Below are 12,722 nucleotides of genomic sequence, written 5' to 3'. Positions count from 1 at the left end.
TAAAGCTATTTATATGCATAAATCAAGCTGAACACTATGGCGATAGCCGTACTGCTCCACTTGTAAAAGAACAATCTGTTGGGCTCTTTTTGGCATCAAGACAATTATCCTCATGGCCAGCACTGTTTAAAAAAAAGAGAGGGACATCTAGCGTCAAACACGGAGGAAGAGGAGTGATGGTCTGGAGGAGAGGCAGACTTGAAGGAACACATGCAAAACAACCTGCTGTTTTCTGCAGCGCCACCAGGAAACACCCTCTGGTTGGTCAGGTTCCTCCCAGCGGGGTAAACCAACGAGGAGATGGTCAGATGGATGCTGGGTGGAAATAAACACCAAGAGCAGAAGGTTTCCTAATCTAAGAGGAGATCAGGTCCAGGATGTCCTCCATCCTCCCTGAATGTGAAGGAAAGCTCAACATTCCTGTTGGAGGGACTCTCTCTCTGCTGACTCATCTGAGAAGAGTTTGGACTAGTAGAGATGTTTTAGATAACTGGGACGTTGGTCATGTCTGATGATGATGAATCATCTCTATGCTGAAGGGAGGTCAGAGGTCAGCTCAGTGTTTTTAGCTAGCTTCAGTTCTCCCACAGGGCAGGATAGCTTTAGGTGTCTGAGCCCATATAGCAGCTGATCTACCAGATTAAAAGTCTTTCATCTATCAGCATTGCATGAACCCACATCTAAATCCATCATGATCTGCACTATTAGGCAGAATCTCCAAGCCAAATTTCCCATTTTTTCCTAGGATGGTGAAGGCATCACCTGCACTACTCTGCTTCTAATTGGCTATTAGTGAATACATCGGTTAGCTGTAGGCATGACGACCAGGGAGCCAATCGGAGGCAGGGAGGGGCGGGTCCTGCTGAGGTTAATATTGCTCACATATTAAATAACATTTAAACGATTTGCCTTTAGGATTAGCAAAGAATGGCTAATATGAAGTCAGTTTGTCAAACAAAGCTTTCATTTCCCAATTACGAACGTCATCGTGAATTAGCATTAGCCAGCAGTTCGGCTAATGTTAGCAATGCTAACCCGTTAGCCTAACATCGATGGCTGCTCTGCCCCCCCCCCCATCCCTGCTGGATAAGATGCTGTCATTAATGAGGAAGGAGACTCTTCGTCCTTAAAGATGTTGCTACAACTGTGGATGATGACATCACTACGCTAGGTGGGCGTGGCCATTTCTACTGTTGGAGCTCATAAATGAGGTTAATAACATGTGAAGCCCAGACAGTACTGGGTTAGGAGGATAACAGGATTAATGTTTTATGATTTCTTGCATCGATGCAACTATAGAAATACAATAAAAAAAAGTCAGATTTTTTGTGTTATTTTTATTTTGAGGATTTGGCAAAAATGGAATATTTATAATAGGACTCCTTTAATTTCAAACCTCCATGTGGAAATAAAACCACAGTAACAATATGATCCTCTTTCCCCCCAAAGATCTGCAGATCCACAGCCCTGCTTTCCATCTCTGTTTGGTTTCTTTTTGTTAATAAATGTTTAGAAACTTCCCGCTGTCTGTCTCGCATAAATGCCGGCTCCTACATTCTGGTTTCATGACTCTATGGAAACACAAATAAGGCGATACCACCTGCCTGGCACCGTGCCGCACTGAAAGGTGTCGCAGGATATGAAGCTAATCTTTGATACAAATTTTAAATTTATCTATTATACACATTTTTACAGCTTTGGAAAACATAAATAATATTTGTCATCCTATACACCATATTAAAACAAAACAAAATCCATCTTTTTTTATTTTGTTTGCTCTGAAAAAGTGCCGGTAAGCCACAAGGGGGCGCTAGAGAGCTGCGGGTTGCCGACCCACGCTCTAGAATCACAAACATCCAGATCTCACCTTCCTTTCCTCTGCAGGACGCTGGCTTTGCAGATCCAGACAGACTTCAACATGGAGACACGACTCAGCGTATCAAAGGACTTCTGCCACAGAGAAAGGCCACAGACAGGCAGCGTGTGACTAAACTGATGGATGTTTCATGTTCTGCTCACGCTGCGACTGCTGTTCTGGGATCAGCACCTCTTTGACTTTCCCTGAATCGATGACGAAGACCACGTCATCGATGGTGATGCTGGTTTCAGCGATGTTGGTAGAAAGAATCTGAAAGAACCAGATGGAAGAAAGCAGGTGAGCAAAGCCTCCGTCCGGGATGATCAGAACAGTCGAAGCTTGGATTTGTTTCCCTTTTAGTAACTCACTATCTTCCTGACGCCGGAGGGAGTTGGCTTCATGGCTCTCTTTTGGTCCAGAGTCTGCATGTCTGAGTGAAGCGTGAAGACCTGGTAGCTGAGAGGAGACGCACCCAGACAGAGGGACACACTGAGGCCAAACAATATGAAACAAAGCCTAACAGAGATGAAGATTATAATCTGATCCACAGAAACCTGCAATGTGCTTCAACCGTTTTAAAATCTCCAGTCCAGCTTTGGTCAGAGAGTAATGAGCTAAAATGAGCTTTGATCTGTCCAGGAACAACATGTGAAAATTAGCCTTTTGGCTAATTCCGGTGCATTTGCAGGAATGCTTTTTAATGTACACTGTCCCTGTCAAATAAATAAATCTAAGCTGTTAAACTAGCAACACTGAGGCGATTCAGCAGCAGACCAGTTGGCTCTGAGTCAGTGGCTGACGGTCTAGAAGGCCGACATGCAGGAATCTGAGGTAGATCACAGAAGAACCCACTGATTTGGCGTCCATCTGATCTCCTTCCTGTTTGCTCAGACGGACATACAGTACCTCTCAGACTGTGTGGACATCCTATCGTCAGAGAAGATGCGGTCCCTCAACGTCACAATCTCATCGTATCCAGGAAGAAATATGAGGACAGCGCCTGCAGAGGAAAGTGCTACAGTCAGACAGCTGGTCAGGATCAGAAGGCCATCAGAAACCGTTTGAATCAGGAAGCAGAAGCTGGCCTGTTTCTAATCAGTCCTCAGGGAACAGAGATAAACTCTGGTTCCTTTAGCTGCAGAAGGTTGGAAGCTAACGCCTGTTCTGAAGGACCCAGGCTTTTAGCCAGGAAAACATCATAGGCTGCACACCTTGGTGCATCACCTCTTTAGGCTTTGTGTTATTTCCTGCTGTTTGAGATGGAATGCAGCTAACTTTTAGTCTTTGTTCCAACAATACTTTAGTCCTGATTAAGGGACGCATGTGTGCTTGACTAGAGGTGGAAGTTTCCTAAGGAAGACATGAGATTTTTCTATGTGCATTGTTTCAGTGTAACTTAAACTCACGGCTAAAGGTGAAACTTGATTGCTACATAAACAAGTTGAACATCAATGACCAACGGTCTATAAATAACAGCACAACCTGCAAACCAACAGGGGAACAAGAGCAGAGCTGTTTTTATTTCTGTCCAGCCGACACTGAAACTAATCTGAAACTTGATTGTCACATTTTCATCTTAGTACCAGTGGCCAAAAGAGGGCGCTAGCGTGCCAACCCACTCACCCAATGACCTTGAGACATAAAAAAAAACAAATAAAAAATTTTATCATAAAAGCTAAATATTTTTGGAAAAATATTAATATACGTTTTAGACTAGACTTTAGCCTCTTTGCATGCAGCGAGGCTAACTGCATGCAAAGAGGCTAACTGCATGCAGCGGGGCTAACTGCATGCAAAGAGGCTAACTGCATGCAAAGAGGCTAACTGCATGCAAAGAGGCTAACTGCATGCAAAGAGGCTAACTGCATGCAGCGAGGCTAACTGCATGCAAAGAGGCTAACTGCATGCAGCGGGGCTAACTGCATGCAGCGGGGCTAACTGCATGCAGCGAGGCTAACTGCATGCAGCGAGGCTAACTGCATGCAGCGAGGCTAACTGCATGCAGCGAGGCTAACTGCATGCAAAGAGGCTAACTGCATGCAGCGAGGCTAACTGCATGCAGCGAGGCTAACTGCATGCAGCGAGGCTAACTGCATGCAAAGAGGCTAACTGCATGGAGCGAGGCTAACTGCATGCAAAGAGGCTAACTGCATGCAAAGAGGCTAACTGCATGCAGCGAGGCTAACTGCATGCAAAGAGGCTAACTGCATGGAGCGAGGCTAACTGCATGCAAAGAGGCTAACTGCATGCAAAGAGGCTAACTGCATGCAGCGAGGCTAACTGCATGCAGCGAGGCTAACTGCATGCAGCGAGGCTAACTGCATGCAAAGAGGCTAACTGCATGGAGCGAGGCTAACTGCATGCAAAGAGGCTAACTGCATGCAAAGAGGCTAACTGCATGTAGCGAGGCTAACTGCATGCAAAGAGGCTAACTGCATGGAGCGAGGCTAACTGCATGCAAAGAGGCTAACTGCATGCAAAGAGGCTAACTGCATGCAGCGAGGCTAACTGCATGCAGCGAGGCTAACTGCACGCAAAGAGGCTAACTGCATGCAAAGAGGCTAACTGCATGGAGCGAGCCTAACTGCATGCAAAGAGGCTAACTGCATGCAAAGAGGCTAACTGCATGCAAAGAGGCTAACGGCCTGCAGCGAGGCTTTCGTCATACAGTGTGAGCTGCAGCTGAATACAACGATTAAAAGTATTGTACAGCGTATTCTTGGGTTTAGCTGTTGCTCTCCCCCCATTCCACGGACAGCACTGTCCCAAAGAACGAAAAAAAAATCCTATAGCTATCAGGCATTCGATGAGTTTTCGGAAGATTTTTTAATGTTTCAAGCTAACCTGCTTGCAAACAGCGCAGCGTGCTTGTTCCCGCAAATGAGGTTTACTGTAGGGATGTTAGATATTCCACCATATTTCGGGGGAAATTCGGGCGTACCAAAGCCGTACATATCCAAAACGGGTGTAAAATTACTAATATTTCAAGTAAAAAATACAATGTATGGCCATATGCACGTCTAGCTGAAAGCCTGTCTGGACCTCAGCGTTTCCAAAGGAGGGAAACTATTCTTCTGCTCTTCTTTCTATTTTGGATTATATCTAAGAATGACAGCAAAATAATAAACCTTGGTGAAGTGAAAGTGAACGTTACCATCTGAGAGATGGAAAAACAACCCTGGAGCTAATTTACGGTATCAGTTCTCCCAGACTAGATCCCCTATTAGCAATACTTCATGTCCATCAGCAGCAGACCTTTAATTACAGGCATCTTTCTGGTTTAGATGTGCAGATTTTATCTTCCAGCCACATGAAGGTCTGCCAGCTTCTGGATTGAGGGAGCAGCAGCGGCCTGAAGGCTCCATATTCAGCATTGAGCCTGAATGTTTCCCTAAGTCATTAAGGAGAAGCTGTGGAGCCCCAAAATGGAGCCACCTGCAGCGCCTCACCAAGCTTTGATGAAGACAAACCAACCACAGAGAGAACATTCAGCCTCCTTCCAGCTGCTCTGTAAACGAGTGGGAAGCCTCACCCTCATTGGTGTTGGTGCAGATGTTGAGAAGCAGCGTCATGATGAGGTCCAGGTCCACCTGCTGGTCATCGAAGCTGTGGTGGTACTGTCTAAGGAGCTCTTGTGCCTCGCTGCTCAGCTCCGTGGGGCTGCAGTGGATCAAAGTGGATTCCTCCCGGTCTTCTGCCTGCCGCAGAGGTCTGCACAGCAACACAAACACTTTTCCAGTCTGGTCCAACACATCTACGGCCCAGACTGCTTAGAAACCAGCAGGTAAAACCTACAGCAAGGGACTACTAGACTGTTGTGCTTCTGGAACCCTTTTTTTTTTACCGGGGGGGCCTCTAGTCATTATGAAAATGAATCATGAATAAAAAGATATCCCCAGATGCTGGAGAGGAAACCATCCAATCCTAGAATCAGGTCAACTAAGTAAAGCTGCTGAACTGGGAAAGGCTGCGGGGATCTGGACCTGCTTTGAGGCCTTCTTTAGATACCAAACAATTTCAGGATCTAATTATTCAAAACATGATCAGCAAATGGTGAAAAACAGAGATCCTATCTCTCCTATCCTAACTTCTCCTCATTAGCTTCATGTTAAATCCAGAATAGAACTTTGATAAAGCTTCTAGTTAGAGTGGCTCAGGTTATCCTGATCTATCTCTATAGTTCTGCTGCTATAGGCTTAGACTGCTGGAGGACATAGGGACCCCTTTTTCATCATTCTGCTTCATTCTATCTCTATTCTCCCACTCTGCAGAATCTGTTAGTTCAATCTCTAACGTTCTGCTCTCTCTGCTTTTTCTCATAGTAGCTTCATCTGGTCTGTTCCTGTTTGGCTGTGACTCCATCCTGGAGAGAAATATCAGCTGTGCTGCTGCCATCAACACCTTTGGTCATAGAAAGTAAGGAATTAAGAACAGCCAGAAAACCTGATGGAGAACTTTTAGGTCCAGAAGCCTAAAGCCTGGTTTGATCTCGACCCATGAAGACTGCATGCCCATGCACACTTTAGCACCCATGCCTCCCCATGCGGCCTGATGTCCCTGCAGAGAGCTCAGTGCAGACAGATGGCGGAGAAGCATCATCACCAAACCGCCATCAACAGATAGTTAAAGAAACAACTTTACTGTTGTGGAAAATGTGAGAAACTGATTTATTTTATATTTCTACAGGTAGTTTGGTTTTGCAGTCTGTCTCTCTACACGGCCCCCTAGTGTTGGCCACAAACGCATGGTTCTGCCCGTCTCATTTCAAGGTGGACCAGAGATGTGTCAGGCATAACCCAGCTTCACAGGACCAGAGATGAACCAGTGTTATTATTATCAGGGGGCTTTGAGTGTTTTCCAAACGCTCCTCAGAATAAAATCCAACAAGCCTGAAAACCTGATGTTAATATTTTAATCAGGGGTCGCAGGTCATGTTAGATGGTTCAGTTCTGTTTGGATTGAGAGTTTTGATCCACAGTTTCAGTTAAAGGTATAAAGGATTATCTTTTATTTCCTGGTGGATCATGTCAATCGGTGGTCCTCCTAACTGTCAATCATTCTGGTTATATGTTTAAGTAAAGCCGTCCTACATGCTCGTCCCGTTAGCCATCTTTTCCTGCGCACTTTCAGGCGTATATCTGTGTTGAGCTACAGACAGTCATTGAAGCTCACCTTTCTCACCGCGGTTCTTTGAAAATGGCCGAGGGTCGGAAGAGAAAAAGTGTCTACGAAGTGAAGACAGGCCTCAGAATAGGCAGATATATCCCAGAATGCTTTGCACAGAGAGATTTGCTGTCAAGGCGGCCCCTTGTCGCCATAGGTTGTCACTACCCAACAGTGTTGACTAATAAAGATGGCGCAGTCACCGCGCAGTGGAGGAGTTACGAGACCAACGGAGCAAAAAGCAGTGATCATCTGTCTGAACAGTCAGTTAACTGAGTTAAGGTTCTGCATGTGAATATTGTTTTTAAGTGGAGAGGGCGATTCATGACAATCCTCCACGATACCTTTAGGCAGCTTTTTGCATCCATGATCTCTACAGAGTTCAACCGACTCACATGGAGGTCTTCAGCAGATCCACAGCATCCGTCTGCTGGAAGTGTTCAGCAAAGTCCAACGCCGTCCTGAAACACAACAGGAACAATTGAAACGTGGTTCCTGGTCCATTTTAGAAACTGGCACCACTAGTTCTCAGAACCAGAGCTTTGCATCATGGGGCAGGAGGATGAGCCTTCCTACCATCCGTTACATGCCCTCATGTTGATGTCAGCACCCATGGAGAGCAGCTGCTGCATCTCTGGAAGGAATCCTCGCGCTGCTGAAGCCATCAGAGGTGTGGAGCCCGTCTCACTGTGGGTGTAGTCCACTGAACAGAGGAGAACACCTTCACAATAAGGCTCCATCTCAACTCGACAGTATCAACTCACCTCACCAACAAGTTAATTATTTTTCTACCAAACAGGACAAAACGTGATTTCCTTACGGCCCTGTCACTTCCTGCCAGTTTATCCAGGGTAGGATCCATCTCACTCAGCTTCTGGCCAAGGTGTGACCAGGGCTTCAAAAAGGGACTGTCTTCCTGCCTTTCAAAGACTAGTGGTCCAGGTGTTTGTTTTCAGAAAGGGACGGAGGACATGACCTTACCGCTGACCCGTTCATGCAGGATGAGGTTGAAGAGCTGGCTGAAAGCATCCTGGTCTTCATGCAGGAAGATGCTGGAGATGCAGGAGTCCATCTCCTTTAGCAGCCATGGCTTCAGCTGCTCTGGGTCCTTCTCACTCTGTCATACAGCAAGAAAAGGTTCAGGCAGCGCCTCCTGCTGGCGGCAGAGCTGTCAGCTCACTTTGCTAAGTTTATACGTAGAATGAAATAAATGGGAAATTTGTGTCTTTTTTAAAGCAGCCATGAAGAAAGAACGTATCGTTTGCATCTAAAACAGGTTATCTGCTAAATAGTGGAGACCAGGAGCCTTTCCCTTCAGTAGGAGGGATCCGGGGATGGGGTTCAGGAAATGAATTCTATTCAGTTTATTTCTATAGCTCCAATTCACATCATGTCATCTCAGGTCACTTTCCAGTTCACCAGATCATCCAGTCAGATTGATTCAAAGTTTTCTATCTAAGGAAAACCAGCTGATTGCATCGACTCATTGACTCTTCAGCAATCCCTCACGCTAAGCATGCTTGTAGCGACAGTGGAGAGGAAAAACTCCCTTTGAACAGGAAGAAACCTCCAGCAGAACCAGGCTCAGTGTGAGCGGCCATCTGCTGAAATAAACCGTCCCAAACCTGATAAAGAAGTGACAGATAATGCGAAGCACCGTAAACACGTCTGCTCTGTCTAAACACTCGCCTCTTGGGGTTTTTCCCCTACTGTTCGCAGCGGCTGGAAGTAGATGTTAGCGTTTTTCACATGCTGTGTCTGACTCCCGGCCAGCTCCCAGATCAGCTTCTCTCATTGGTTGATGCGGCGCATCCAGCAGCTAAAGTTACATTTTTCTAACTCCAGCAGCTGCTGCTTCTGGACCTTTTGATGTGTGTCTAACATAGACTTTGCATGTAAACCAGCTGCTTCTGCTGCTTGAATCATGTGTGGTCTGAACGTAGCATAAAAGGTACAAATGAACAAAAGGAGAGAAACAAAACCCTAAGAGGATCCAACAGGACGTATATCTCACCTGCTGGATGGATTCCTTCTCTCTGTCCCCACAGCCACCGGCATCAAGGAGGCCCGGAGGAAACATGTGGGTCAAACTGGCACCAACAGCACCACTCCCTGCTGCCTCAAACCATTCATTCAACCGTTTCTGCTGCGTCTCCTCTGGAAACAGATGGAGGGTTAAGTAAAGGCGGAGACGGGAGGCTGCAGGGTCACATATGCTGAGCAGCTTCATACTTCTCTGCATCTCCTCCTGGTATTTGGAAGCATTCTGCCTGCTGAAGCCCGTCTGCTTCAGGATGTCCTCCAGGAAGAACTGCTTCACCTCAAACTGCTTCCCTTTGACTGCAGGAACCAGGAAGGAACCAGAACCACAGGATAGGGTCAGAGTCCAGCTTTCAGCAGCTGGGAACCAGTATACTTCTTTCAGGGTTTAATGGCTAGCCATCGCTTCATGACCTCACTCTCCGGTAACCTCCCTCCAAGTCCACCTCAGACGGCTGACCGTCCACCTCCACTTCACTAGTTCAGTGAACTTTAACTCAGGCTTTCCACTAATTTAACAGCAGTCACTTAAAAACTGCTGAAGTTTTAAAGATTTTAATAAAGCCTGATCCTCTGGTTAAATGAGGGGCTGTGCCTCCTGTAGAGTGGTGATAATAACGGGTTCAATCCATCTCCATGCAGTTATGTCTACCATAGATGATCATTTAGATCCACAGAGGGGAAACCTGCAAATCTCTGTTCTCAGAGCTGGACTGAAGCAGCGGAGAGCGGAAAAACGGAGCCTAGACACACAGTGGGGGCGCAACTTACGGCGGATCACCGGACAGGAGCCGAAGTACTGGAGGAACAGATCTATATCTAGAGCTGCGCTGGACAGAATCAGCTTCAGGGTGGGAACCTTCTGGAGAACATCCCGCAGCTTGGTGAGAAGGAAGTCTGTCAGGCCGTCCCGTTCGTGGACCTCATCCTGTGTGGAAGGAGAACAATCAGTCATCCCTGCCACAACACCAAAGGAAAAAGCTGGAGGAGGTCAGAGGTCAAACCATTTTTAAATAAAACTAAACCACGTTTCTTTTATTTGAGTACGCAGCATCGATCATCCATCAGTTACTTTAGAAACATTTCCTCTGTAAACAGCATCTAGCTGGTTATTATCCTCAGATCGTCCTAGGGCAGCAGATCGGGAGGCTCACCACGATCACGTGGGTCACAGTCGTGAGGCTGCTGTCTCCGGCCATCAGCGTCCTCAGGAGAACTCCACTGGTGCAAAAAGTGAGCAGTGTCTTGGGAGAGACCCTGAGATTTACAAATACACAGAGATGGATTTCAGTGGGCGACATTTTAAAGCACCTGAAAGCAGCGTCACCACTTCCCTTTATCTTAGAACGGTTCGTTTTATTTCAGCCTAAAGGTGAAACCTACCTGCTCTCCAGCCTGATGTGATAACCCACAGTCTGACCCGCACTCTCGCCCCTCTCTGCGGCCACCCGTTCCGCCACGGCGATGGTCGCCAGGCGTCTGGGCTGAGTGCAGAAAATCCTGCAGGGTTTCCCGTAGCGGCTGCAGTCGTCTAACAGAAACTGTGGGATCTGAGCAGAAGGAACTAGATTAGCAGCGGCTCCCAGACATCTGCACGCTGCCGCGGCTCATTGGTTCCTGCTTCTCATCTTTTCTGTTTCATTTTCTGGTCTCCAGCTGAGAACATCTTTGCAGCAGCTTTCGTCGCTTTATGGCACACCAAGTTTTTAAACACAAAAATAAAGGGGAAAATGATCTTTTGGAAGAGTTGGCATACAAAAGAGACTGACAGTATAAACTGCTTCTTTCTAAATGATACCTTAATGTAATTTCAACAATTTCTAGAATTATACAATATACTAAATCACAAAGACTCCTGGAAGTTCCTACAAATAAGAGACTGCCTCACAAATTAAAGATACCTGAGGTAGACTATAAAATCTATACCTCGATTTTAGCGAAACGATTTGAGCAATTCATTGGAGATATCATAGATGAGGACCAGACAGGATTTATTAACGCGAGATAACATCAGGAGGGCACTTCACATAATAGAGCATATTCAAAATAAAAAATCATCAGCTATCTTAATCAGTCTCGATGCAGAGAAAGCTTATGACAGCGTAGGCTGGAACTTCTTATATAAAGCACTTGGAAAATTTGGCTTTAATGAAAAAGCTGTACAGTGTGTGAGGACTTTGTATCAGTCACCTGTGGCCAGAATCAAGATTAATGGAAATCTAACTGACAATATAAAACTAGAGCGCTCTACCCGTCAGGGCTGCTGTTTGTCACCAAGTTTATTTGCAATTTTTATTGAGCCACTGGCACAACACATAAGACAACATAAGGATCTTAAAGGTATAGATATTCATAATGAGTCCCATATAATAGGTTTGTTTGCAGACGATGTTATTTGTTATTTATCAGACCCTGAAAACTCGCTGCCTTGTCTGATCAACCAGTTAGAGATATTTGGTTTCTATTCAGGATACAAACTAAATTTGAAAAAGACACAGGTTTTGACATTCGCTTATACACCATCTGAATCAATACGTAGAAAATATAATTTAAATTGGAGCTCTACTATGATGACTTACCTAGGAATACGATTAACGAAAAACATAGGTCATCTGTACAAAGCTAACTTTACTAAAGTGGACCAAGAAATTAGGAGGGATATTAGAAAGTGGGATGTCCTAACACTAGACTTCAGCTACAGAATTGAAGCGATAAAAATGAACATGTTACCAAGGTTATTGTACCTCTTCTTGGCATTACCTATAGAAATCCCGGATAGACAGTTTAAAACATGGAACCAGATTATTTCTAGATTCATATGGAACGGTAAAAAACCCAGAATAAAATTTGAAACTTTACATATACCAAAGGAGAAAGGAGGTAGGGCCTTACCTGACCTTAGAAAATATTATCATGCTGCCCAAATAACTCCCATAATAAATATGAGTGACATAAATTATGAAGGGAAATGGAAAAATATTGAACAAAGAGTTAATGGAAGAGAACTGCGGAGTATCATTGGTGATATAGAGACCACTAAGAATACATTAAAGAATGTTAATGCCATTACTAGTTTTTCTCTGGGTAAATGGTTACATATAATCCGAATATGCAAATTAGAGAAACAGTTGGGTCTGATCCAGTGGCCAGCCTATAATAAATATTTTATCCAAGACACACGATTTAAACAATGGTCAGAAAGAGGCTTAACAGCGTTATGCGTAGTCCTTAACAATGGGCACTTTAAAAGTTTCCAGGAACTACAGCAAGAGTTTGCTCTAAGAACTCAAGATCACTTTAGATATCTACAATTAAGGGACTTCTATAACAAAGAAATAAAACAAAAAATAGACCCAAATGTAAATAGGATTATCAAAATGCTGATTGAGACATATAAGGGTAAAAAACAAAGAACAGTGTCTTTACTCTATAAATATCTGTTAGAAAATAGAGGCACTAATACATTGAATATTAAAACAAATGGGAAAGGGAATTTGATATTCTAATAATCGACGAAGGCTGGCTGAATATTTGGAAGACCCAAACTACAACATCCTCTTCCAGAATCTGGAGAGAACACTGTAGGAAGAATATAATCAGATTTTATATAACACCCAAAATTACTAGTAAATTCAAATCTAGAGCTCAGCCATGCTGGAGA

At 44.8% G+C, this 12,722-nt stretch overlaps 1 protein-coding gene across 2 annotated transcripts in view; it reads right to left on the bottom strand.

Moving 5' to 3' along the window:
- LOC119788487 (3'-5' RNA helicase YTHDC2) overlaps positions 1-12,722 on the bottom strand; it is a 41,154-nt gene that overhangs the window by 12,745 nt on the left and 15,687 nt on the right. For both annotated transcript variants that reach the window (XM_038292843.1, XM_038292844.1), the window contains exons 6-18: positions 10,445-10,611; positions 10,216-10,318; positions 9,833-9,989; positions 9,254-9,361; positions 9,036-9,178; positions 8,003-8,138; positions 7,598-7,724; positions 7,417-7,482; positions 5,391-5,569; positions 2,765-2,858; positions 2,227-2,314; positions 2,048-2,128; positions 1,868-1,950 (exon numbers count right to left, since the gene is read on the bottom strand). In XM_038292843.1, coding sequence (XP_038148771.1) covers positions 1,868-1,950; positions 2,048-2,128; positions 2,227-2,314; positions 2,765-2,858; positions 5,391-5,569; positions 7,417-7,482; positions 7,598-7,724; positions 8,003-8,138; positions 9,036-9,178; positions 9,254-9,361; positions 9,833-9,989; positions 10,216-10,318; positions 10,445-10,611 — 1,532 coding nt within the window. The remainder of the gene's footprint in view (positions 1-1,867; positions 1,951-2,047; positions 2,129-2,226; positions 2,315-2,764; positions 2,859-5,390; positions 5,570-7,416; positions 7,483-7,597; positions 7,725-8,002; positions 8,139-9,035; positions 9,179-9,253; positions 9,362-9,832; positions 9,990-10,215; positions 10,319-10,444; positions 10,612-12,722) is intronic.

The sequence above is a fragment of the Cyprinodon tularosa genome, unplaced genomic scaffold (assembly GCF_016077235.1).
Source record: "Cyprinodon tularosa strain WSP-4 unplaced genomic scaffold, ASM1607723v1 ctg318, whole genome shotgun sequence".
In the NCBI taxonomy this organism is placed as follows: domain Eukaryota; kingdom Metazoa; phylum Chordata; class Actinopteri; order Cyprinodontiformes; family Cyprinodontidae; genus Cyprinodon; species Cyprinodon tularosa.
Note: the sequence above shows the minus strand (reverse complement) of the source record. Positions and strands in the feature narration are given on the sequence as shown.